This window comes from Eucalyptus grandis, chromosome 11, assembly GCF_016545825.1.
Source record: "Eucalyptus grandis isolate ANBG69807.140 chromosome 11, ASM1654582v1, whole genome shotgun sequence".
Lineage (NCBI taxonomy): Eukaryota > Viridiplantae > Streptophyta > Magnoliopsida > Myrtales > Myrtaceae > Eucalyptus > Eucalyptus grandis.
In genome coordinates, this window is record NC_052622.1 from 18,055,136 (window position 1) to 18,079,173 (window position 24,038).

Genomic DNA, 24,038 nt, shown 5'->3' on the forward strand with positions numbered 1-24,038 from the left:
GGCCAAACGTAAACAGTGCATTGGACCCCCAAATACCATTAAACAAGAAAAGAAACATCTAGCCCAAACAAAACTAAACAAGATAAGAATCTGAACAGAAGCAAAGAATAGGCTACCAAATAACCAAAACGCAACCGAGGTGCATCTTTGACAGTCTGCCGCTTAACCCTTTAAAATTTATTTCATTGACCTAGTCAAATAATTTACATCAGACAAAACTTCATTTCTCCAGTAAGGATTCTTCGGAGAAGATCGCGACATTATTTTTCTTGTTCTTTTTTTTCCAGAAGAGAGGAGCAAAGGTAGTGTTGCCAAAAGATGCGGGCCACTGGTGTAGTGACTATGTATTCCTAGAGCTCAAACTTTTAAACGGCCTCGTGCTTTACAACATCAGTCAATCACAAATGGTTCCCTCAGAATGCCTCCATATAACATAAATGGATGTAAAAAAGTGCTTTTTTGTACTGCTTTCTCACTCCTATCCACTCCTGGCCTAGTAACATCCTGCCGCACGCAAATCATTTGGACCTTCAGCTCTTTCCAGAAACAATGGCACAAACATCTGGACCTCGGTGAAAAATATTCATTCTTCGAGTACCTCACATTCAACGCTCCTTGCTACGATCAAGGGCAAGAACGTTCACCTCTTTGTGAAAAATGTCTTCGCCTATCAATCAGCAGAGGCTGATTAGAATTTACACCACAAATGAAGCGATATAAGATTGAAAATACAACTCCAATTTATGAAGAAATGCATCGAGAGAATGATACCTCTATGACATCCAACTAGTGATTCTTATCAGTCCGTAAGGTTTTCAAATACGGAGCAACTAGCATATCCATTTTGACCAACCAGAGAGCAACTGCAGATGTAGTATGGGGAATAATAGGAAAGTGAGCAACAATTTCTTCCCCAGATAAATTGTAACAAGGCACATTGTTGCACTGGCGCAACCAATCCCTATTAATGGCACTGACAAAATCTGCAAGGACCTGGAAGATTATAAAAATAAAGAAGCATGTAAATTAGATCTTGAACATTCTTAGACAGATGAGGCAAACAGACTTTAATAAACAACCCAGATGAGCTTCCCAAAAGATACACTAAAATAAACCTGCAAAAGCTCTGCCAACGAGGAGGTTCGTCTGAGTCTCTTCACCCAAAGCCTGTGGGCAGACTTGGTCCAAGCACCAATAAGAGCATCTTCAGGCATTGCTGACTGCAATAACATGGAAATTCCCATTTACTGAGTATGTGGGAATATAATAGTGCAAAACAAAGTCTCTTAAGGGGTCTAACTAGATAACATCTCAACAATGGAGTCAATCTGCTTTACAAATGACCTTCCTCTAATTTTGTTTGGTCAACAGAAGAGGAATGATGAAACAGAAGCACTGCCCACTCTAGAGGCATACTGTGTTTCCGTCTTAATTCATGTATAGAGTAACAATCACAAACAATTTGTCCACCATGGACAGACCAAACCACTGGAAGGCATCAATCTTAAGAATCAACCAGAATGATTAACTTATTCAATCCAATCCGCAAAAGCCACCGACCACACCTAGGCAGAAGTAGCAAAAGCAGCACATTCAAAGAGGCTGGTTTAATGCTTTCCATTGTCTTTCTGATAATTCACAGGCAGAACATAATGGCGCCTTCAGATAGCAACAGAGTGATGATCAAGGCAACCTTTTCTTTGCTTGACAATCTATCCGACAACTCACTTTTTGATTTTCAACAACCCAGAACCACACCGAATAACAGTTGACAATATAACAAGCAGGAATATCACATTCAAAATATTTTGCAATTATACACTAGAAGCATCTATCCATATAGACAACAAGAATTCAAGGTAGTCTCTAGAGTAAAAACACATGGGTTGCAGTGGAAATATAAAACATACTCAACATAATGACTCACCTCTATAGCATGAATTGCAGCTTTAAGAGACTGCAACTGTGATGATAGAACTCTGTGCTTTGGGAACGTATCAGTCTCCTCTTTTTCCCTACAAGTGGCTGCATGGATTGCATATCTTTCTTCCAAATCAAAATCCAGCTCAAACGTCGTATGGCAAATCTTACAGTGTTTCTCATCTCGCCAATACAAATCATGACATCTCTCACATCTATTAAGTGAATCATGATAAGATTTTCTTCTATGCCTTACAGCATTCAGTGCTAAGTAGAAAAAATTCCACATCCACCAATCAAATGCTTTGAGGCGGCTCCATCTTTGCTTTAGTTCTTCACCCTTCTCTCCAACTTCAATGGTTATAGCACCAGATGAAGGAAAAGAATCTCCACTTGTAATCAAGCTTGTGCCATTGTCTACATCAGAAATAGGAGAAGAACTTTCTTCCCTGACAGAATCAAGCTCAGTCACATCAGATAGGATCCCTGATCTAACATCAGCTTGACTCACTATACAGCTTGACATTGCTTGGAAGATAAAAGCCTTTCGTTTTTCCAAGGATTCAATAAGAAGTGCCTCCCTCGCACCCCTATCATCTAAAACCGACAATAAGGAGCAGAAAGCCTGCATCATGTACAACCAAAACAGATTGATGAAGAAGAATTCAGTCATAAAGTTCAAGCTACAAGACAATAACAAGAAACTATATTTAGCACAAAAAAAAAAAAGAGCACTGAACTCACCTCTTTGGTATCAATGATCTCCCAGTGCCCATCTTCAGAAGATTCAAAATAAACACTCCTATGTCCCGGATCACGAGCATTGCACGGACCCAGGAAAAGCCAGTACCTATTGTACCGACGATCTGATCCCAGATACACAGATTGCATTGGGTGTGGATAATCAGCTATTTCCACATCTTTTGCTTCGGTTGACTTGCCAGAAGATATCTGCTTATTATGCAATTTTGACAGTAATGCTGAAGAATCGATGGGTTGAATCTCTGCTGACGAATTATGTCCATGCCTCTGTTCATGATGCACCCAGGATGACCCTAACGAGTTTTGCTGCTTTGATGATGCTCTCTTGATTTTCGCTCCAGAACCAGTATAGAAGGAGCTTGGAACAGTCTCAGTCAATACTTGTGATGAATTCTGCTCAGGCTAAAAAGTAAATAGTAAGCACCTCTACCAAACAACAAAGATGCTACAATATCAAACAATCCATGAGTACAGCATCAACTTGATGCAACCTAAAATGGCATCTGGACCACAATAGGATCTTCCTCAAGATCCACCCATCCAGCATCAACTTGATGCTGCCTAATGACATCAAGAACAAATTTGCATTTCTTCAAGGACAGATAAATCAGATTATCTAGGATTCACAGTAGAAAAAAGAAAAAGTATTGTGGTCTTATAAATGGAACTTGCAATGGCAAGTACTAGCAGGCCACATGACTCTAATGGCTTAAAAGAATTCTTGTGCCCAACGGGCACGAATGCAGGAATTGACCTGAAATGGAAAATGCCCCAAGAAACAGAAGCTCTAATTTGACAAATATATGATTTTGTTGTATAAAATTAATTTGACTTTAAATTCAATATGATCTCTAATCTTGACTAACAAAGATTAAGCAAAACATAAGAAATCTTCTCGAGCATTACCAATACTAACAGATACCTAGGTATGAAAAGAGGCATAGAAGCAAACGAATAGAAGAAAAACCATGGTTCATGAGATACCTCCATAAGAATGGTGGATCCAGCACGAACAAGATCAATCAAGGCCACTAAAGCATTCAACTTTTCTTCAATGCTTAAGTCGGAATATTCACCCTCCATCAGTCCTAATAACCATACTTCTCCAGGATGGCTCTCATCAATCTCTGTATCTACCATTACCATGCTATTTTTACTTTTGTGACTATTGGCACGCTTGAATTTTCTAACAGTAAGATCTACTGAGTCACACTCAGAATCATCACCACCACTACACACATCATCATCGAGATTCTCAACACTTCCAGAGTCATCTGTATCAGACTGAAGATGTTCAGCATCCTTTGAGGCAAAGTTAATCCGTAGACGATAGGTGGAAGATGAAATCTTTTCAAACAAAGTAATATCACTTGAAAGCATGGAGCATATAGCGTTTTCCAGTTCCTCCCTATTGCTGGAGATGTTCAATCCCATAACCTTTTATTGACAAAGAAAGCATCAATATAAGTGCAATATACAAGGTGGCTTTTTGCCTTTACAAATTGCAAACTCCATTTATATAAAGTTACCTGTGAAGCCCTTGCCATTTCAGAAACTTTCAGGCCATTATTACCTTGCTCTGACAAAAGCCTAAATAACTCTCCCTTCAAAGTTCCAGGACGCATCCCATACTTCATCATAAGGCTCATTTCCTAGAGGACCAATTGAAAAGGTGTCATATATAACAATATTCTCATCTATGACACAATGTAAGGGGGGAAAAAACGCTACAACCTAATCATATCCAGGTGCATCCTTCTCCCCATAGACATATACACACATCCAGATTCAACAGCGGCTAAATGAAGGAACAAAATTAGAAAGAAATTCAAATAAGCTAAGCACTATTAAAATGAGTTCTAACTGTGGGTAATGTCAAATCATCTCCTATCAGCTTTTTACCTTTCAAAACTACTTTGTTGTAATCTGATTTCTTGGAGGATAATTCAAAAGATTTACCAGTCCTTAATGTGGAAGTCAAGTATGAGCCATGTCACTCGATTTTGGAGATTAGGAACTTTTGCCATCATTCAATTTCTGTTATTCCAACTAGTTTTTCTACACTTTCGCCTTTCTCTACTTCACTCCTAATTTTTAAACTCTCACAAAATCAATCTGAGGAAAGTTTGAGATTAAAAGTAACTTGAGGAAAGTAAACTAATGATAAGGGATAACCATTTGAAAGAAGTAGACATGCTTAATATGAGCATACCTCGCTAACAGCTTCTCTGTGTGATGTGCCTTTCTTTGATCCAAAACCTGCTGCAACCAATACTTGACGGAGTATTTCCGTCCATGTCAATGGGTTCAAAGATTTTTTCCAGAAATCGACAATCATATCTTGATTCTCAACCTACACGGTGCCACCAAAAGTGCAAAATTTACTATTTCCTCACCACAATCCATCGAGGAAAAAGTGGAATTAACCATAACAAGAAAATTTATTAACCAGCAAAGTGATTTTCAGGCAAAGGAACAAAAGTGAGAAATCAATCAGAGTGGTGTCTTATAGAACTTTCACATCTCCATGGTGAAAGTTAATATGTCTAAAGATGACATTTGTCAAGCCTATGTCAATAAGATGATGAAATCCCAAAGGCAACACTGTGTATGGAAATTTTTCAAGATTCCAACCATCTTTCTAGAATTCGACAAAAAGCTCTACATTAATTGTTGCCCTCCAACATTACATCCTTAGGCAAACTGCAGTACATCTCACATAGATGTTGGCTCCAAACTTTTAAAGAATGTCCAGAGTGAGACAAACAATGGTCAAAGTGAAAATCAACATGATTCTCAGCAGCATCTCAGTTCCTTTCCACCAACACAGGTAAATTTGCATATCATTTTTCATACCATATTGTAAGTTGGAGAAAGCCAAAAGCACAAACTAGAAGCAGAGGGAATAGACTCTAGGCCTTTTCCCGGTAAATGTAGTTGCCACATGATCCTTCTATGCTATAGCACCATCCCTACTAAATATCCTCCTTAGGTTCCTATTGTTAAGATGCTTGGTAGCGGTATCTACTGATATTTCTTACATTTCACTGATCTTGTTGAGAACACTTAGCTAATAAATCGTATATTCTCATTCAAGAATCTTGACATAGTCATTTGTGTTCCGGGGATACGACCAGAAATGAATCTTGATAGTCTCATCCTTGAGCTGGGAAAGATCAATACCATCCCATACACATTCGATTTACCCCCAATTTTATTGAATACTCATCCGCCCATTAAAGTATCTCAAATGGCTAAATTATCTTAAGCATAATAGAATGATTCTTCTTTATCTTTTAAGCAAAGTAGTGCAAGCTAACTAATAGCCTCGCTTATTGCTATGTGGTTTATGCACTTACCCAGTCATTTCATTTGTGTTCATTCTGAGGGGAAGGGAAGCATTGAGAAAAGCATTAAACTGTAAAGGGTTGGTTCTGGACAGAAACAGGGCAAAAAGATAAAAACCAAGCACATTCCTGGTGGTGCTTAGACATTCCTGAAACTGTAACTCACCGAGTGTAGTAATGCCAATAATTTGCAAGATTTGCTCAAGTGATGAAAGGACCCCTTAGTAAGCTCTGTTTCAACATCAAGGAGAAGAAGCTTCAGGAGGGCCACATGAATCTTTCCAAGTAACAAGGAGTCCTTCAACAAAATATACAAACAAATCAGAAAGGACAAATGTTAGCAACACTTATGTATAGCAAAAGTTAAGCAGATTTGCAGAAATTTTGCTAAGCAGCAACAACAGTAGGAATAGAAGATTACCTTGTCATGAAATGCTTGAGCAAACTCATCAAGTGTAAATGAGTTTATATCAAGCACTGCAGCAAAAGTATAAAGAAAGTGGATGGCCTGCAAAGACACAAATTATATAGATGAATTTCTCCTGTTTTTTTAATCCATAAACTGAGCAATCAACTGTCCAGTTGAGGAATTTCAGTATGTCGCGACTTATCAATTACACATGTAACATGTAAATGAGGCACAGTGTCAATCTACCAAACAAAAAATGCAATTTAGAGAAGTGTTAATTCTGGGGAGAAATCAACCTTTTCTTGTACAAATTAAAAGAAGCCAACCTTTTCTTGTACAAATAAAGATAACATATCTACAAGGAGAAAACGAAGTGCACTTCCCAGCATACAGCGAATGTATAAAATTTAGTACAAGTGTGGGCCCTATTGGATGCAAGCAGTAATTGAGGATTGTATAACATCCTTATCTGACAAGCTTTTGCAAAATTAAGTTCTTGAGCTTATTTATCGAGAGTTCTTAACAAATTCCAGAAAATATTTCCTTGATAGGTAACTAATCCATCGACAGAAAATGGAAAGAACAAAACATTAATCAACAACTTTTATGTACCTTAAAGAGTTTCTTGACCATCTCCAAAGAATCCCAAGGCTGCATACAGAAGGGCTGCTTCATCTTTACAGAAATTGGAGGGAACTTTGCTAAAAGATCTGGAAACCCCAAAAACGAAAGGAATTTTGATTTACATTGTGACTCAAAGACAGAGGTAACCGGAATACTCGATAATAAGGTAAAAAACTGACCTTTACAGAGGGAACAACCATGTGATCCGTTGGAAGAAATGTGATCTGAACAGCAGAGAGGTTTTGGCCCTGCTCGTAACTCTCTCATCTCCATTTCTTCATCATCCACTAGCAGTGCAAATTTATCAAGGAGTTCTTGGGTAATTCCCCCTACCAACGCAAGGTCACATTTTTCCTTGCGGGTTTCCTTTGGGATTGAATCCTGATTTAATGGTTTCTGGATGAAAATAGCACCGTTAGAAGTGTACTACGTTTGCAGAACTCACCACCATTACAATGCATATCCCAGCTCACCTGTTTCTTCTTCATCAAAGGCTTCTTTTTTCCTGATGACTTCTCCTTTATCTTCCTCTGTATCTGAAAGACACCTCAAATTAAGACTACTTTTTCCTCACAGTGTCCACTACCTCAATAATATGACCAAAAAGACAAGGTATAAACCAAATATAAACATTCAATAATACAGTATGTATATTTGATAACTTACCATTGCAAGCGTTTGTTGACGATTTATTTTGCCTTGGCATGACTTCTTTTTTGATTTAGACGTCGACACTTTTGATAGAGCACCCGCTCCTCTAACAATATCCACACCAGTAGGAAAGTGTCCACCATCAGGATTGGTTGCTCGCCAAACTGTCATCAAGCCTTTGCCCATGCCATGTCTTTTCACTAGACCACTATTAAAGCCATCCTGGCCATCTATGATTTCTCCATTAGATACCTACAAAATGGATATCAAACTTTAATCCCTCACAGAAGTTTGTATTAGATCACCAACTAGAGTTTACTAGAGATACCTTTCTCTTTTTTGGTTCTCTGTGAATCTGTTGGCAAGAAAGTTTATTTCTGGAGCCTAAACATCAAATAAGAGTATGAACCAATTTAGGTATAGAATGACTATATGTAAGTTAAAGGCCAAAATATGAGAGGCTAGAAACACAAAAGAGAAAGTATAGCAAAAAATAGCTGCAATATGTAATATTTTATCACTGAGCACAACAGATTCATTACAAAAGAACTATAGGATCCACATCTAACACCAGGTAATAACATATAAGAGCAAAGCAATATGCCAAAAGCACCATTCTCTGCTAATCCATTTTATTCAGAAACAAGAGAAATCACAATCTTCACTTTACCATTGCCACCATCACAATTCAGTTTAGAAAAGATGACAAAAGCAAACCAAAAAGAATTTTGTTTTACAGATTATGCGCTGTCTAGCTCAATTAGTTGGCCAAGGAATTGACAACATAACACCCAACAACTGAAAGCAGAGACTAAGCTTTGCATTGGTCAGACTCTCTACCAAGCAAAACAACAAGAGCAAAAGCTGCTCCCAAATGATTGGTGTTGGAAAAACAAACAACATGACAAGAAGATTATTAACAATGAAATCTCGAGGAAGCAAGATAAATAATGATGGTAGTGCATCCAATAAATAAAACCTAAAAAGGAATCGACAATTAACAGACCCCTTGCGGAATAATGCAAACAGAGTTTTTTTTTTTCCCCTCCAAAAACCAGCTTTACCATGCAAAAACGCCCCTGCAGGAAGAGAATTGAATTCTACACCAAGAACCGGACCATCCTTGCGGAACACTTTCTTCAGAATGTAATCAGGACTGAACAACATATCCTGCAGACAAATGGGCTTTTCCCTGCTATTAGCATCAGTAGAAGCTAGATGTCCACATGTCGAAGGCAACGAATCAGCCGACTGTGCTCCGTCTTGAGCAGAAATACTGAACGGTGCTTCACCGTTCCTTTTATGCCGCTTCCTCTTCTCCATGAACCATCCCTGCACTTGCTTGAACGTCAATCCTAACGATGCAGCATAACCTTTCATAGCCTTTTGCGTTGGATACTGGTCCTCTGTAATAAAGAATACAACCATAATGAATGCAGTGACAGCAGCAACCGTCGAGCAAAGTTACTAAAAATCGTACGCAAGGGGATTCCACAATCCCTCTGGGAGGATTCGATAAACCCCTCGAGGCAGCGTGTCGTGGCAGGCCGGAAATGATGAGAAAAGCCACAAAGACGACACGCGAGGAAACAAAAAATCGGCGCACCTGAGTAGCATCTCTCCAGCGCCCGAAGCTGAAGCGGAGTTTTCCTCTTCAGTTCCATAGTTCCCTAACGGAATATTCCACAATTCTCAAGCCAAACCGACCGGACCTCCCATTATCTGGCGACGCCAAACAAAAGCGAAAAGGAAGTGAATCAAAAAAATAAAAATCAAGAAAGAAAGAACTCTGATCATCCCGAAGAAGAAGCACGAAAGTCAATCCCGACGAAGCGACACTGCGAAACGACGACCGGAAAGTAGCGACTCGCGCATCGAAAGCCGCATTGCGCCGCTCAATGCCGCGCGGCCATCGCTCCGCCGCTCGAAATTCGCGCGCGGAAGAATTGACGACGCACCTCACCTCGGCGTCACACGTCGGCGCCACCATCGGCGGCCGGAGCGTCAACTCCGGGAACTCATTTTCCCGGCCTCCGAGGGAGCTCGGTCGCCAATGGCGCCCGCCTCAGTCCGTCGAGCTGCGAAGAAGCGACCGGGTGCTCCGGCGAGGAGCCGACGAAGGCGAAGCAGGGAGGACGGAGGGCGGAAGGGTGCGAGTACAGAGGTAGGGTTTTAGGTTCTATCTGTATTTTCCCCTTTCATCATTTCTTCTCCTTTCGTTGAGAGGGTTTTTCGAAAATATCTTATAGTAAAGGGTTTATGTGCCTGCGCCACGTCATCGGCTTCGGCGCGCCGTTTTCCCTGGCCGTGCGTCCGTGCGTGCGTGGGTCCGAAGGAAAGCCGCTAGCGACTGTCGGCTTCGGCGGCGGCTCCTCGAGCTCGTTGATTGGGCCGCTCCAGTGGATTTCAGGCCGCTTGGTTCGTTTTGGGCCTTTGACAGGGACAAGCCCAGCCCATTCAACGTTAATAAAACGATGAAATTAATAAGGTCCACCCCTCCTGCAGCACTAGGGACGTCAGAGGTGAGAAATAAAAAATAAAAAGAATCTTCTAAAATTCAGGAGATATCAAGAGCTTGAAAAATGGCCGGCTGAACCGGGCCTCACATTTTGCAAGTTCCAGTCAGACCGGTAAATTATGCCACTTCGATTATATTATAATTATGTCAATATAGTTCTAAATCTTTTCTAGTTAATTAAGTTATAATTTTTTTTTTTGCATTTATGTCAATTTTGTTTATCCAACCAATTTTGACTATGACACTCGATGTGAATAATTTTTAATAATTGATTTTTTTCTTCATTTTCATAAAAATTTTAACTATATTCGATAATATTTTAATATTTTTCAAAATTTTCATTTTCCATTTTCTTCCATTTTCTTTCTTTTTTTCCTTTCCCTCTTATTGTTTCCTCCAATCGGAGGAAGGAAATGAAGGAAAAAAGGAAAAAAATTCAAAATTTTATTAAAAATAATCCATGTTAGTGCTAACCGGCTGATATTGACCAAATGAACTGAATTGGCATGCAAAAAGTTAGAACTTGATGAAAAAATGATTTATGATCGAATTAATACAATTGCAATAGGTTCGGAATGCTTTTGGTAATTATTCTCGTTAAATTTTAATTTTCGAGTTTGTTTAAGCTTCCAGCTTCCGGAGCTCTATATGTCATTGACAAAATAAATGAACGGTGAAGTGAAGCGTGAAGGATATGCAGGATATGCAGATGAATAGCGAGGACAATGGGAGTCAATGAAATCGTGGTATAAAATAAAATTTGAATGTAATTCAATTCATTCCATTCATATATGAACCTTTATTTTCTACATTGCTGCAGCGTATGTACGAGACATTGTTGACTCGTATTATATCTTGCTATATACTTTCGCTATAAAAGAGAATTTGAGAGGTCATAAAATTACTAAAAAACATCAAATGCCACGTGGGACAAACTGAATTGTCCTTGGTCCAGGAACTGCCACCTGGGATTTGGGAACGACCCCCCACAAATCAGCAATTGATCTTCTTATCTGAGCCGTGGCATCACGTGGATGGTCCTCGTTGGACGGCCAGATCCTAACCTTATCAGGAAGCCACTGGCCACCTCCCGCTCGCCTGAAATTTCCCCGACCCCACTCGGAAGTAGTGGCCTCGCTTCGCCCTCTTGTATATTTCTTGTTGGCCTGTGCAGAACTTAGCCATTCTCCCTTGATAGCTCTTCATTCTCCATCTCTTTGTTTGAGCTCCATAGTTTGGGAAGGAAGCAAATGGCGGCACAAGCTCTTGTATCCTCGTCGCTCACCTCCTCCGTTGAGTCGGCGAGGCACCTGCTAGGGGCGAGGCCCGCCGCTCCCTCAAGGAAGGCCTCGTTCGTCGTTAGAGCCGCTTCGACTCCACCCGTCAAGGTCTATGTCGCTTTCTTTTTCTATGAGCACAATCAATCTGATTGGAAGGGTGCCATGTTGACCTTATGACATTTGTGGTCACTAGTTTTGATTCACAAAATTGCTCGCGTAAAATTGATTTTTCTCTAAAACTTGAGTTTTACAGACAAGTTTACACATTACTTGTGTGATGTGATGAACTACTTACTCGAGGCCAACGAACAGTATTCCATTTACTCAATTGGAATCGTGAAACTCCTAATTTAGTTGATGATGTGTTTAATTCGTGTTATTTTCAGCAAGGATCAGACAGACAATTGTGGTTTGCATCCAAGCAAAGCCTTACATACTTGGACGGAAGGTAATTCCAAGCTCCATATATACTTGCTTTTACATACATTTTTCTTAGTTTTAACCGAATCTAGACGCAATTGTTTTTAGAGGTTCAGCCAATTGGGGGGATTATACTTGGAGATGAAAATTGTTTGGTCTTCTATTAAGAGCACCGATAGAGAAATTTCTCATAAACCATCAAAATTACCCTGACAAGCCTCCTTTTTCACGGGACGTGCACAATCGAATGTGTAAACATGGTTTTGGCCCAATTTCTCGCTCACTATATTTCTCTTAAATGATGCAGCCTCCCTGGTGACTTCGGCTTCGACCCGTTGGGTCTTTCAGACCCCGAGGGCACCGGAGGGTTCATCGAGCCCAGGTGGCTAGCCTACGGAGAGATAATCAATGGGCGATTCGCTATGTTGGGCGCCGTTGGATCGATTGCACCAGAGATTCTAGGGAAGGCTGGGTTGATCCCACCGGAAACTGCTCTCCCATGGTTCAGGACTGGCGTAATCCCACCAGCCGGGACATACAACTATTGGGCCGACAACTACACGCTCTTCGTGTTGGAGATGGCCCTCATGGGCTTCGCCGAGCACAGGAGGTTCCAAGACTGGGCCAAGCCGGGCTCAATGGGCAAACAGTACTTCCTAGGGCTCGAGAAGGGCTTGGCCGGCTCGGGAGACCCAGCATACCCCGGTGGCCCCTTCTTCAACCCTCTAGGGTTTGGCAAAGATGAGAAGTCAATGAAGGACTTGAAGCTGAAGGAGGTGAAGAATGGGAGGTTGGCGATGTTGGCCATCGTGGGCTACTTCATCCAAGCCCTCGTGACTGGTGTTGGGCCTTACCAAAACCTCTTGGATCACCTGGCTGACCCAGTCAACAACAACATTCTAACCAACCTCAAGTTCCATTAGGGTTTTAAGTACTTCCCTTCTGTGTCACCACCGCCCCCCCTTGTGATATCGTAGTTTCATGTGAAAAGAGGTTTGAATGAGGGATCAATGTGGAACCTTGACGTGTAAAAAACTGAAAACTGCACTTCTAAATAGCAGTGCCTTGACAGTTGCTCTTGCATTCGAGAGGAGAATGAGATCAGATCGAGCTAAACTTGGTTTTCCCTGAACCTACAGAATCACATATGTAGGAAGATTGTTTATTGTTCGAGATGGCACGGGTCATGGGTTGTTCATAGTGACTAGAACATAGTGCATGAATGGCAATGGTTCTGATGACTCAAATGTTTTTATTTTAACCAAGCAAATGATAATGATTTGGAAAAACGACAAAAGGTAGATCTCAGCCAATGAATTATCATTGATTAGCAATATGACCATCAGGCAAACTCAAGACATAAACCGAATCTTATTCACGATCTTATCCTGCATCAACTTTAAACTGTTATCCACACTAAACAAGCAAATTGGCAATATCAGAGTGACCCAACTTGTTAATCTTCACCAACCTTGACAGAAGTCGGAGATGCCGCCCCTACTACTACATGAAAAGTTCCAGGAGTCAGATGTTTAATCACTTGAGAGAGCCAAATGGACCTAGAGCAACTATGAATCTACTACGCCGCTTCATTATCACTCTCCATTTCTAACAAATCTCACGGTATTAAATGAAAATTAAGGAAAGCTCGCAACACAACATTTTCAGTGAAGCTGTGCCTCTCAAATAATTAAGCCTGTCGCACAGAAAGAAATTAATTGAGGATCTTCAATTTGCAGTGACGTATTGCATCCATCAGATTCTGTTGAGAGCATACCCTCATATTACACAGCTTGAGCCACAGGTTCAGGTGCACTCGATGTTTCATTCCTGTGATTACAGCGGGCAACATTTTATACATCAGAGAGAGAGAATGAGTATTTACAAAACAACAATGCAGAGTTGCACACTTATGCTGAGTTACATGTTAGTCATCAGAACTATAGATGCTACCCGATGCCAGCCAGCCAGCCCCACGAGCTTTATTTCTCAGCTAGGTTATAGCTAACCAAGGTTTCCTTCTCACCATCTCATGCTTTAATAAAACATCCTATTTGAAAGAAAAAAGTCGTGGAAAATGTTCAAAGGAACATGCTTCCACAAAAGCCTGTTTTTGGCTCGATTTCAAAAGCAGTTCTCTATGCATAGGACAAGCTAATTGAAAACCATCACCCGACCTGGGTCAAAAAGGTTGGAAAAGTCATTGCCTCGCCAATAGGCACATGAACATGTGCAACACCAAAGACAGATTTGGTTCAACCACCCAACCCATCAACCTCTGCAATTTCAACCTCTACAGTAAGCACGGGACCTCAATCAAGTTGCCAGTTCAGCTGTAAAAGCTACCATAATAACACACAGCAGTCTTATTTTTAAGCACTTCTTTGAAGTACACTGGGAGATAACTGCTTCATTTGAATTTTCATGGACATTCACTGTTGGCATCAATGGAGGTCCCAGTGTACTTTGTTCTAAAAGTTCAAAACAAGTATGAATTTGTCACAACAGGCTGATGCCAACAATTCAGACATCAGATTTCTAAAAATAGAACTTTATCCAACCATGGAATAGCGACCTCAGTGCAATATTCAGAATGTCAAGAATCTTCAGTTAAAAGTATGAAGATACACCCACTATGTCCATATAGCGATAGTCTGCCTTATTTATTTTTGGATCTTCTTTCTCTGCATTATCAGATGTATCTCTCTAACATGATAGAGCAGCTAATTACTAAGGCTCAATGAAGCTGGGTTCCTGCAGTACAGCAAAGTGACCAAATGCCCAATCGAGAATGAGGTTTTCCCGGTATTGAGGGCACAATCTTGGTACCAAGTAGGGATACTGCCTGAGCCCTTCAGAATCTTCCGTTCCAGAATAAATAAAGTTTAATGAACAAAAGGCTTGATGAGTTCCCGCATCTACTATAAGATATGATAGCACCAACTTTTATAGAACAAAGTCCAATCACAGTAAAACCTTAACTATTGGTCAGACCGCCCAAGAGAAAGATTCAATAACATCATCCAACTATTGATATCAAAATGTCATTTTTGCAGTGATCCAAGGACTCGAGAAGAGAAATCAAATCACCTCATCCAAATGACACCACATAAGCATTACAGCGTCCAAGAGATAAGAGATTTGGAGACACCTGCTATCATTGAAATTTAAGAGTCTCATTATCTTAAAAAGTGAAAGTAGCTACCTCTGAATTCCTTCTCCAACTTCCATTCTGAAAAAGTTTCCAATCTTCACAGAGGATCCCACTTCCTTCGATAGATTGCTTATCAAAGTCTGCAATACCAAAACAAGCAAATGGTCACTTTTGATAGATATAAATACAGATAATAAGAAACGCGTTGCTGCCTAGCCCTCAAACAAAAGGATGCTGCTGAAAATTACAGGAGGAGTATCCTTATAAATTTTCCATATATATTTTATTTATTGAGCCAGTGAAACTACAATACGTGTTGAATAACCCTACACTAGCACCTGACTCACTTGGTAGTAACTAAAATTAAATTTGGATTCTTTCTTCGGCACAAGTCGACAAATACTTGACTTCCATCTCCACCCATGTCAATTACCAGAGCTAGCATGTTTCTTCTGGAAGGCAGACCATTTTTCCAAACAAATACGTCAAGAAAGAAAAAAGGTAATTGGCTTATGGACCAAGATATAAATAGTATAGTTTGATCATTGTATCATTTGATACATGATTTGAAAAATGGAAGAACCAATGAACTCTATTTGGGATTTGCAATCATTTTGCTACTGTTGCAGGTTATAATTCCTTGAGAATGTTCTTGTGTTCTCAAAATACAGAAGAATTTTAATACATACCTTCACATTAATACTATCATTCACAACAAACTTTTGCTCCATAAGTACCACTTCCTCCATGTATTTGCGTAGACGACCTTCAACCATCCTGTCTATGGCCATCTGAGGTTTCCCCGAAGTTTCTGCCTGAAGGCACCAAAAAACTGGATAAGAAAGTCTTACCAAAAAAAAAAAACTGGATAAGAAAGCTAGTTTAGACACAAAGAACTAAGACGAATGCCTTGCCAAGCCCAATGAACTAAACAGTCAATGGCCAAACGTGTAAACAGTTTTCCAAGAAAAAAGCACAAGCATGGACAAATTTTCTTTAAGTTCTAGTGGGATCCAACAAATACCACTTTCACAAAGAAAGATTACCTGAGACTTCAGGATTTCCCGTTCACCTTCTAATGCATCGGGCGTGACAAGCTCCTTAGTCAGAAACAAAGGCTTGGCAGCCACAATATGCATCGCCAATTCTGAACCAACTCGTTGCAGTGCATCAAGTTGTGAATTCTCGTCTTCAACTTCAAGAGACAGGATTCCAGCAATACGGCCTAAACCTAATTAAGATCATGCATCCAACCATAAGGCCTTTTTATCCATCCAATGCGGCAACTCTCCATCAAGCAACTACATTTTGCTTCAAGGTATGAATGCAATGATGAGCGCACATGAAGAAAAGAAGCATGCTCTCTATCACATTTATCTTCAATCTCTTACAAAGAAAAAAAGGTATCCAAACGCTTCTTACCTGGTTGGGGACTAGTGTGAAGATATGTGGAAAGAACACCGTGTGAAGAAGCACACATGGCATAACCTCTTCTAAATTTTACATTCTCTCCCATCATTGCAGCCACTTCTGTAATTGCATTCTGAACAGTTGTTTCTCCACTGATTTTTGGATGCTCGAGGTTTAACTTCAAGCCCTGGTGAAGCCAAAAAGCTTAGAACCCTCTTATGGCTCTTGAAAATTGAGCCTTTGACTTATCTAAATAAAATAGAGCATCTATGAAATACAATAAGATCAAATTGCCACAGTAAGCTTAAAGCACAGCCGCATGGTACTTTTCGAGCCACATCATTGCGAAGACAACAGGATATGAAAACACTGCCTGTCCAAAGACAACATCGTCATGACTTGGACAGAGAAAAATCTACTTTTAACTAAAGCCATGATGATCTCTCAAGAACTGTTTACCCTAGTCATGGTGAATAATCAACTTTGCACTTTCATTGATCTAGGAGCTTGTGAAATGTACTGCTTTGTGATTCATATCTTAAGACAGAATTTAAGCATGGGATCGGATGACGACAACAGACATCTACATACACAGAGACCGTAACAAATTAAGCTATTTACTTATTACAATGCTACAGCTAAAGATCAAATATACATAATTCTCACCTCCAAGTGCTCAGGTCCCATGTGATAGATCCCGGAAACTTGGTTAGAAGGATTTTCCACCAGCAAAGCTTGCTTCGCCAAAGCTAACGCCTGAAGTTCATTTACGTCCGTGACGAATTAGTTAATGACTATGAACAAACCAAGTCGCAATATCGGAGATAGCAAACCAAGCAGCGCCTCAATCGTCTCGCACGAGGAAAGCTCGCTGCTCGGCATGGATTCACGCATTCAAGCAACTAAAGCAGAATCGTAAATCATGATCAAAACATGAAAATTTACCAAATGCTGGAAGATCTCGTTTCTAGCGACGAAGTCGGTCTCGCAGTTGAGCTCGATGACGGCGGCCTTGCCCTCGCTCTGCGCGAGAGCCAGCAAGCCCTCCGCCGCGGTCCGCGAAGACTTCTTCGACGCCACCACCTGCCCCCTCTTCCTGAGCTCCTTCTGAGCGGCCTCGATGTCCCACTGGCAGTCGACCAGAGCAGACTTCACTTCCTTTATCGGAGCGCTCGTCCTCTCCCTCAACTCCCTGATCAAACTCATCTGCTCCGTGGCGCCGACACCGCTGCTGAACCCTCTCCCGACCGCCGCGCTGCTCAGAAGCCGCTTGCACAGTGCATTTCCGAGAGGAGTCCTCGCCACGCTCCTCAGCAGCGCCATTCCTGGACGCGATTCCACTCTTCGCTGGGAATCGAATCAAAATGCGGGAGCTAACGACAGCGGGGGGTCTTCGTCACCGGATCTGTGAAAAACCCTACCGCCGCCGGCGAGTGTGCTGCTGAGGTTTCTGGCGAACGGCGACGGAAGCTGAGGAAGGCGAAAGTGAAGAAGACGGGGAGAGGATCTTCGCACGGAATATTTGCGGAGGCTCTGGCAGATTGGGCCGAATTTTGGGCCTCGGCCCTCGACCCGAGCCCGACACGAGGAAGACGACGTCAAAAGGCCCGGAACCTTGAAAAGGCTTAAAGTTTCCGGGTGGTCCCGTGCATTTTTGCCTCGAAGTCAAAATGGCTCTTTACTTTCGAACGAAAACAAAATGCTTCTTCGCTATTATTATTTTTTTCGAAAGCGTCGCCTTACTTTTTAAAAAAAGTGCCCCGTTAGACCTTTTCATTCAACTTTTTTCTCTTAATGATTGATTTTTTATGACATCGACAGATGAATTATTGATGTAAATAATATCATCGCATAGTAACAAATATGTATCACATCATATGACACGAGTTAAAAAAAATGAAATCAAGGGAGAGAGCTAGGGAGGAGAGTATTCATTGCTTTCCACCATGACTGTACCTTTGGTGGCTATGGTCATTCGAGCTCAAGCTCATAGTTGTCATGACCAAGTTAGGAGCCTGTCAAATCTCGTGTTCTTGGCCATGGGTGGTCAATTTGAGCCGCTTGCTAGGTAAATGGAAGCGAGTGCGGCTCATGGTTTTTTGCGGTATCGCAGGTGTTAAGCACCACGGTGTTTCTCTTTTATAGGCATTCAAAATAATAATAAAATATATGTCCTTCAACATGTCATTAAATTCTATAAATTCCCAATTTAGGACCACCCACGATGCTTTCTGATGTCCATAAATTCTAACGTCAATAAAACTTAGGAATTCCTCTGGGAAAAACGATTTTCGTGCGAAATATATTTCTTAATCAATAAATCCTCAACGAAACAAACGCGCCCATATAGCATTAGCACGTGCACACTAGGCCCGGGCCTCCGCCCATCGAAAGGGCCCCAGTACAAACATGGGCCTCGATGGGCCCAACTCAACTCAACCACGCTCTCAACCAGAGTCGCCACGAAAGACGCGATTAACGAAGGGTGGTTAAACATGGCGTAAAAAGGCCAAAACCATCGTCACCACCATCATCATCATCCATCTCCCCCTGCTTGCTTCCTTCGTCCTTTGATTATTCAATTTCTCCCAGCGCACTCCTCCTCACGTTACAGCGCTCGCTCCTCTCCGGTAAAACCAGAAGAAGAAATTAAATAAATAAAAAAAACCAACTTTTTTTCTTTTTTTTTCTATTTTTTTTTTTTTTTTTTTAAATATTCGCAGCGACTGTCGTTATTTTACGCGAGATCTGATCTGAGCTGGTATGCTTCATGTGCAGTCAACATCTCACGGCTTTTTCCGGTATAAAGTAGGAGACGATTCGGCCATTCGCGGGGGGAGGGATCGAGTGCGTTGGCGTTGCTGCCGAGGTTCCAGAGGAGAAGAAGAGGAGGCTTCGGGTTTCCTTTTCCGCGATTCGCATGCGCTTTCGGGGGAGCGCTGAGGAGCGGATCTGATCGGGCTGAATTGGATCCAGATCTGAGGAAAGGTACGAACTGCCGTCGTTGTTCGGTAGATCTGATTTGGGTTTTTGGGTAATCGGCGGATTGTGGTCTCTGCTTGGATGTGGTCTTTGATTGGTTATGTTGTTCGTTTGCTGTGGTCGATTTCGAGTCGGGCGAGGCGATGAATGGTCCGGCTTGGGTGATTAGGTTTTCTTTCGAGGCTCGCGATAGTGACTGTTCGGCTCGGTCGCGTCTCGTTGTCGTCGTGCGCGTGTCTCGACCGTTGGATCCGTGCTGTTTGTTCACTGCCGAAAGGCATCTGCTCGCTTTTTTGATTTCCTTTCGCGTTTTGGGGTTTAGCTCTGCTCCGTCGGCTGTTGTCAGGATCGCGGGTTTTCTATGCTAGGATGAAATTGCTCGTTTCGGATGTTTGTTTACCGTTTGGCTTTTCGAGTGGCGACTTTTTAGATGTTTCTCTGACTGGTGGTTACGGATTGATTGTCTTCTCTCACGGTGGAAATATGCCATAGCATTACGCTAGTCACGGTGTTGCACGATGATGTCGAGGTGTTTATCTTGTAGTTTTATTCGTTTCATTTTTGGCTTCAGATGTCCAGATCCGGGATGCACTCGATATGCAAATGGCGTCTGCCTTTGCTGTTTGCTCTGTTGGCCCACGTTTGTAGTGGGTTCTATCTTCCAGGAAGCTACATGCACACGTACTCCACTCGTGATAAGATATTCGCCAAAGTCAATTCTTTGACATCTATCGAGACAGAACTTCCCTTTAGCTACTACAGTCTCCCTTACTGCCAACCACCAGAAGGCGTTAAGAAGAGTGCGGAGAATCTTGGTGAGCTGCTCATGGGGGATCAAATCGATAACTCCCCCTATCGCTTCCAAATGAATATCAACGAGACGGTGTACCTCTGCACTACGGCGGAGCTGAAGGATCATGAAGTGAAGCTTCTTAAGCAGAGGACTCGGGATTTGTATCAAGTCAACATGATCCTTGACAATTTGCCGGCGTTGAGGTATGCCAAGCAGAACAATGTCAACATTCAGTGGACTGGTTTTCCAGTTGGGTACACGCCACAGGGCAGCAATGAGGATTACATTATTAATCACCTCAAATTTAGGGTCTTGGTTCATGAGTACGAAGGTAGTGGAGTGGAGATCATAGGAACTGGTGAAGAGGGTCTTGGTGTAATCTCTGAAGCTGATGATAAGAAGAAGGCTTCGGGTTTTGAGATAGTTAAGTTTGAGGTCATTCCTTGCAGTGTTAAATTTGACCCCGACAAGATGTCAAAGGACAAAATGTATGACCGAATCGATCCAGTTACCTGCCCGACGGAGTATGACAAGTCACAAATAATTAGGGAGCAAGAGCAAGTGTCATTCACCTATGAAGTTGAATTTGTGAAGAGCGACATTAGATGGCCATCACGATGGGATGCTTATTTACAAATGGAAGGTGCAAAAGTACACTGGTTTTCCATCCTCAACTCATTGATGGTGATCTTTTTCTTAGCTGGTATTGTCTTTGTGATATTCTTGCGGACAGTGAGAAGGGATCTCACAAGGTACGAGGAATTGGACAAAGAAGCTCAAGCACAGATGAATGAGGAACTTTCTGGCTGGAAGCTTGTCGTGGGCGATGTCTTCAGAGAACCAGAGTGTGCAAAGCTTCTTTGTGTGATGATTGGAGATGGGGTTCAAATTACTGGAATGGCAGTTGTCACCATTGTCTTTGCAGCTTTTGGCTTTATGTCGCCTGCTTCACGAGGAATGCTCTTGACTGGGATGATAATCCTCTATCTATTCCTTGGAATTTTTGCTGGATATGTTGGTGTCCGCTTGTGGAGAACTCTCAAGGGAACTTCAGAAGGATGGAGGTCTGTCTCCTGGTCAGTTGCTTGTTTTTTCCCTGGGATTGTCTTCATTATTCTTACGGTACTCAATTTCTTACTTTGGGGAAGCAACAGTACTAGCGCTATTCCCATATCCTTGTACTTCATCCTGTTCGCCCTTTGGTTTTGCATCTCCGTGCCACTCACCCTATTGGGAGGATTTCTAGGTACACGTGCTGAGGCAATTCAATATCCTGTTCGTACCAACCAGATCCCCAGAGAAATTCCTGCACGCAGATATCCCTCGTGGCTTCTTGTTCTGGGCGCAGGGACACTTCCATTTGGAACCCTCTTCATCGAACTGTTCTTTATCCTCTCTAGCATCTGGCTTGGGAGGTTTTATTACGTCTTTGGCTTCCTGCTAATCGTGCTCTTATTGCTGATCGTTGTCTGTGCTGAAGTCTCTGTGGTCCTTACCTACATGCATCTTTGTGTAGAAGACTGGCGATGGTGGTGGAAAGCTTTCTATGCTTCTGGCACGGTCGCCCTTTATGTGTTCCTATATTCCATCAACTACTTGATTTTTGACCTTCAGAGTTTGAGTGGACCTGTGTCAGCCATGCTTTACCTTGGTTATTCTCTGATAATGGCAACTGCAATCATGTTGTCCACTGGCACCATTGGCTTCCTCACGTCTTTCTATTTTGTTCATTACCTTTTCTCATCGGTGAAGATTGATTAGAGATTTTCACCTTTCCTGTCGTCCCAAAAGAAAGAAAACGGAAACCACTTTTCATGAAGTCTACGAGCTAGCTGGAGTCTCTGCCTCTGGTTTGTAGAATGTTTTCTTGGTCCTTGCTTTTGGCTTTCTCCGAGTCATTTTGTGGCCAACCATGCTGCACTGGATAGAGAGGCGCATGCTATTGCTGATATTATTCACGCCTTAAATAATATCTGAGCTCCGTGAGGTTAGAGGTTTTGATGTCGTTATAGTTTCTCAAAATTGTTATAGGCTGTTGGATCATTCTAAACTTTTTGTTTATGGGTTTTAGTTCATGTCAGCGAATATTATTATAGTCAATGGACAGTTTATTTCATATTATGGATGTTTGATGCTGTCTTGGCAAGCATGTCAGATTCGATATCTACTCAATTCAATAAGGCAGTAATCGATTCACATTGTTGTTCATATGTCTAATAAATCATCTGATGGTTTTGCCCACTCAGCAGCAATTTCCTGATGTGACGTTGTGCTCGTCACTATAGCGGTAAGATGAGGTATATCTCTGGTGAAGACATCTAACCAGAAGCCCTCTTGGAGCTATTTGCTGTTTTGATTATGGGGGCATAACTTTCACTAATCTTGAAATAGCATATATGTCTGCTTCCGCATATGGTGAGCGTATCTAGACCTATCTTTTTAGCATGCGTTGGGCCTCTCTATAGACGCATCGCCTCTGGTCCTCAAACCTGTTTTTTTTTTTTTTTTTGTGTTAATTGATCACTTATAACAAATGTATGTATACAAAGAAGATTTCCCTCTAATAACAGTCAGCTTGGTAGGCACAAGCTGTGAACCCAATCTAAGCATCGAACAAGTTAGTCAATTGATGATGACGGTCTAGGCCTCTTAAATTGAATTTACTATGAAATTGTTAGTAATTTTAAACGAGAAGTGTTCATCCCTTTTACGTCGATATTGCAAATAGATCACCTCCTTCTGCTGTCAGCTCAAAGTCAAGCCCCGTGAGTGTAATTAATAAAGTGAAGATTTTGCCATCTAAACTTTTATTCATTTCACTTGTGGCGTTTCTATAAAATATTTTCTAAAAAGTTATTTTCTAGAAAAATTAATTATTTTCTGGTATTTGGATGAAATCTAAAAATGAACTGGAAAATAATTTCTATTGTTTGATAAGAAAAATCTTTTTCTCCATACACTATTTTTCATTTTTTTAATTCTTTTCTTTGTTTCTCTCCTCTTCTTGGTTGGTCGCCGACCATGGTGAAGTCCAGTGAGTGGCCACAGTGAGCCTTGAGCTCATCGCGACGCTTGAGAGGCTCGCCCACCTTTGGCGAGCTCAAGCTCGTCACTCGCCGACCTTATGCCTCATCAAGTTATGCTTGTCGATTTGGCGAGTGACAAGTATGAGCTTGTCGGAGGTAAGCAAGCCTCATGCTCACCGACGAGCTCGAGGCTCGAGGGCGTGTGGCCGATCACCAGCTATTGCTTTGTGGCTGGTGATCGGCTAAGGAAGAAGTAGAGGGAAAATAAAGAAAAGAAAAAAAGAAAAAAAATTGAATTTAAAAAATATACTAAAAAAGGAGGAGGAAGTCAAGGCTTATGGAATGAGTTAAGGAAGATCAAGTGAGGAAAACTGGAAAACATTTTTCCTTAATTTAGAAGGCTTTTAAATGTTTTCTCCAAACAATTCATAAGAAAAAAAGTCTTATAAATTAGGAAAAATATTTTTCACTTTTGAAAATAAAAAACATTTTCCTCACTTAATCTTTTATCTCACACCCCTATAAGCCCTCACTTCCTCCTCCTCACTTTTTTTTTTCAAATGCAAATTGTCTTGTATGTTCTTTGTTTTCCTTGTTCATCTTTAGTTTTGTGTTTTTTATTAATCTTTAAATTAAGTTTTTAATTCATTTTCTTCCATTTTCTTTTTCTTCTTCTTTGGCTGGCCATGACGGCGACCCGCCACAGGCCAAACCCAACCTCACCCAAAGCCAAATCTAGCGA

General features: G+C 41.3%; 4 protein-coding genes across 6 annotated transcripts; 2 read left to right on the plus strand and 2 right to left on the minus strand.

The window, feature by feature from the left end:
* Positions 1 to 156: 156 nt before the first annotated feature.
* Positions 157 to 9,924, minus strand: LOC104425180 (homeobox-DDT domain protein RLT3). 3 transcript variants are annotated; one of them, XM_010037793.3, is made up of 18 exons: positions 9,677 to 9,924; positions 9,320 to 9,435; positions 8,778 to 9,119; positions 8,042 to 8,097; positions 7,729 to 7,965; positions 7,536 to 7,598; positions 7,242 to 7,458; positions 7,051 to 7,148; positions 6,451 to 6,537; positions 6,196 to 6,327; positions 4,895 to 5,035; positions 4,212 to 4,334; positions 3,667 to 4,119; positions 2,665 to 3,084; positions 1,928 to 2,545; positions 1,116 to 1,220; positions 772 to 993; positions 157 to 667 (listed from the first exon to the last, which is right to left on the minus strand). In XM_010037793.3, the coding sequence occupies exons 2-17, from the start codon at positions 9,375 to 9,377 to the stop codon at positions 787 to 789; spliced, it is 3,357 nt and encodes a 1,118-aa protein (XP_010036095.1). In that variant the 5' UTR covers positions 9,378 to 9,435; positions 9,677 to 9,924; the 3' UTR covers positions 157 to 667; positions 772 to 786. The 3 variants fall into 3 exon arrangements, with proteins under 3 accessions (XP_010036095.1, XP_010036096.1, XP_010036094.1); XM_010037794.3 differs by having other exon boundaries at positions 2,665 to 3,075; positions 9,672 to 9,924; XM_010037792.3 differs by having other exon boundaries at positions 9,672 to 9,924.
* Positions 9,925 to 11,389: 1,465 nt separating this feature from the next.
* On the plus strand, positions 11,390 to 13,104 carry LOC104425181 (chlorophyll a-b binding protein 8, chloroplastic). The gene is made up of 3 exons (XM_010037795.3): positions 11,390 to 11,619; positions 11,898 to 11,959; positions 12,239 to 13,104. The coding sequence occupies exons 1-3, from the start codon at positions 11,482 to 11,484 to the stop codon at positions 12,852 to 12,854; spliced, it is 816 nt and encodes a 271-aa protein (XP_010036097.1). The 5' UTR covers positions 11,390 to 11,481; the 3' UTR covers positions 12,855 to 13,104.
* Positions 13,105 to 13,280: 176 nt separating this feature from the next.
* Positions 13,281 to 17,993, minus strand: LOC104425182 (elongation factor Ts, mitochondrial). The gene is made up of 7 exons (XM_010037796.3): positions 17,441 to 17,993; positions 17,162 to 17,251; positions 16,508 to 16,682; positions 16,132 to 16,316; positions 15,775 to 15,900; positions 15,137 to 15,225; positions 13,281 to 13,761 (listed from the first exon to the last, which is right to left on the minus strand). Exons 1-7 carry the CDS (start codon positions 17,816 to 17,818, stop codon positions 13,716 to 13,718), a joined length of 1,089 nt encoding a protein of 362 aa, XP_010036098.2. The 5' UTR covers positions 17,819 to 17,993; the 3' UTR covers positions 13,281 to 13,715.
* A 990-nt stretch (positions 17,994 to 18,983) lies between these two features.
* LOC104425183 (transmembrane 9 superfamily member 12) lies at positions 18,984 to 22,466 on the plus strand. The gene is made up of 3 exons (XM_010037797.3): positions 18,984 to 19,125; positions 19,274 to 19,483; positions 20,049 to 22,466. The coding sequence occupies exon 3, from the start codon at positions 20,049 to 20,051 to the stop codon at positions 22,029 to 22,031; it is 1,983 nt and encodes a 660-aa protein (XP_010036099.2). The 5' UTR covers positions 18,984 to 19,125; positions 19,274 to 19,483; the 3' UTR covers positions 22,032 to 22,466.
* The last annotated feature ends 1,572 nt before the right edge of the window (positions 22,467 to 24,038 follow it).

What these genes read in the sequence shown, in the direction of transcription:
- LOC104425180 (XM_010037793.3), bottom strand. Translation starts at nt 9,377, where the DNA reads ATGGAACTGAAGAGGAAAACTCCGCTTCAGCTTCGGGCGCTGGAGAGA. An exon ending in GAGAACCAAAAAAGAGAAAG is followed by an intron (nt 7,966 to 8,041) that starts GTATCTCTAGTA and finishes TCCATTTTGTAG; the next exon opens with GTATCTAATGGAGAAATCAT. An exon ending in TGGTTGTTCCCTCTGTAAAG is followed by an intron (nt 7,149 to 7,241) that starts GTCAGTTTTTTA and finishes TGGGGTTTCCAG; the next exon opens with ATCTTTTAGCAAAGTTCCCT.
- LOC104425181 (XM_010037795.3), top strand. Translation starts at nt 11,482, where the DNA reads ATGGCGGCACAAGCTCTTGTATCCTCGTCGCTCACCTCCTCCGTTGAG. An exon ending in CTTCGACTCCACCCGTCAAG is followed by an intron (nt 11,620 to 11,897) that starts GTCTATGTCGCT and finishes TGTTATTTTCAG; the next exon opens with CAAGGATCAGACAGACAATT. An exon ending in CTTACATACTTGGACGGAAG is followed by an intron (nt 11,960 to 12,238) that starts GTAATTCCAAGC and finishes TAAATGATGCAG; the next exon opens with CCTCCCTGGTGACTTCGGCT.
- LOC104425182 (XM_010037796.3), bottom strand. Translation starts at nt 17,818, where the DNA reads ATGGCGCTGCTGAGGAGCGTGGCGAGGACTCCTCTCGGAAATGCACTG. An exon ending in TGGGACCTGAGCACTTGGAG is followed by an intron (nt 16,683 to 17,161) that starts GTGAGAATTATG and finishes TGGCTTCACCAG; the next exon opens with GGCTTGAAGTTAAACCTCGA. An exon ending in GGGAAATCCTGAAGTCTCAG is followed by an intron (nt 15,901 to 16,131) that starts GTAATCTTTCTT and finishes TGGTGCCTTCAG; the next exon opens with GCAGAAACTTCGGGGAAACC.
- LOC104425183 (XM_010037797.3), top strand. Translation starts at nt 20,049, where the DNA reads ATGTCCAGATCCGGGATGCACTCGATATGCAAATGGCGTCTGCCTTTG.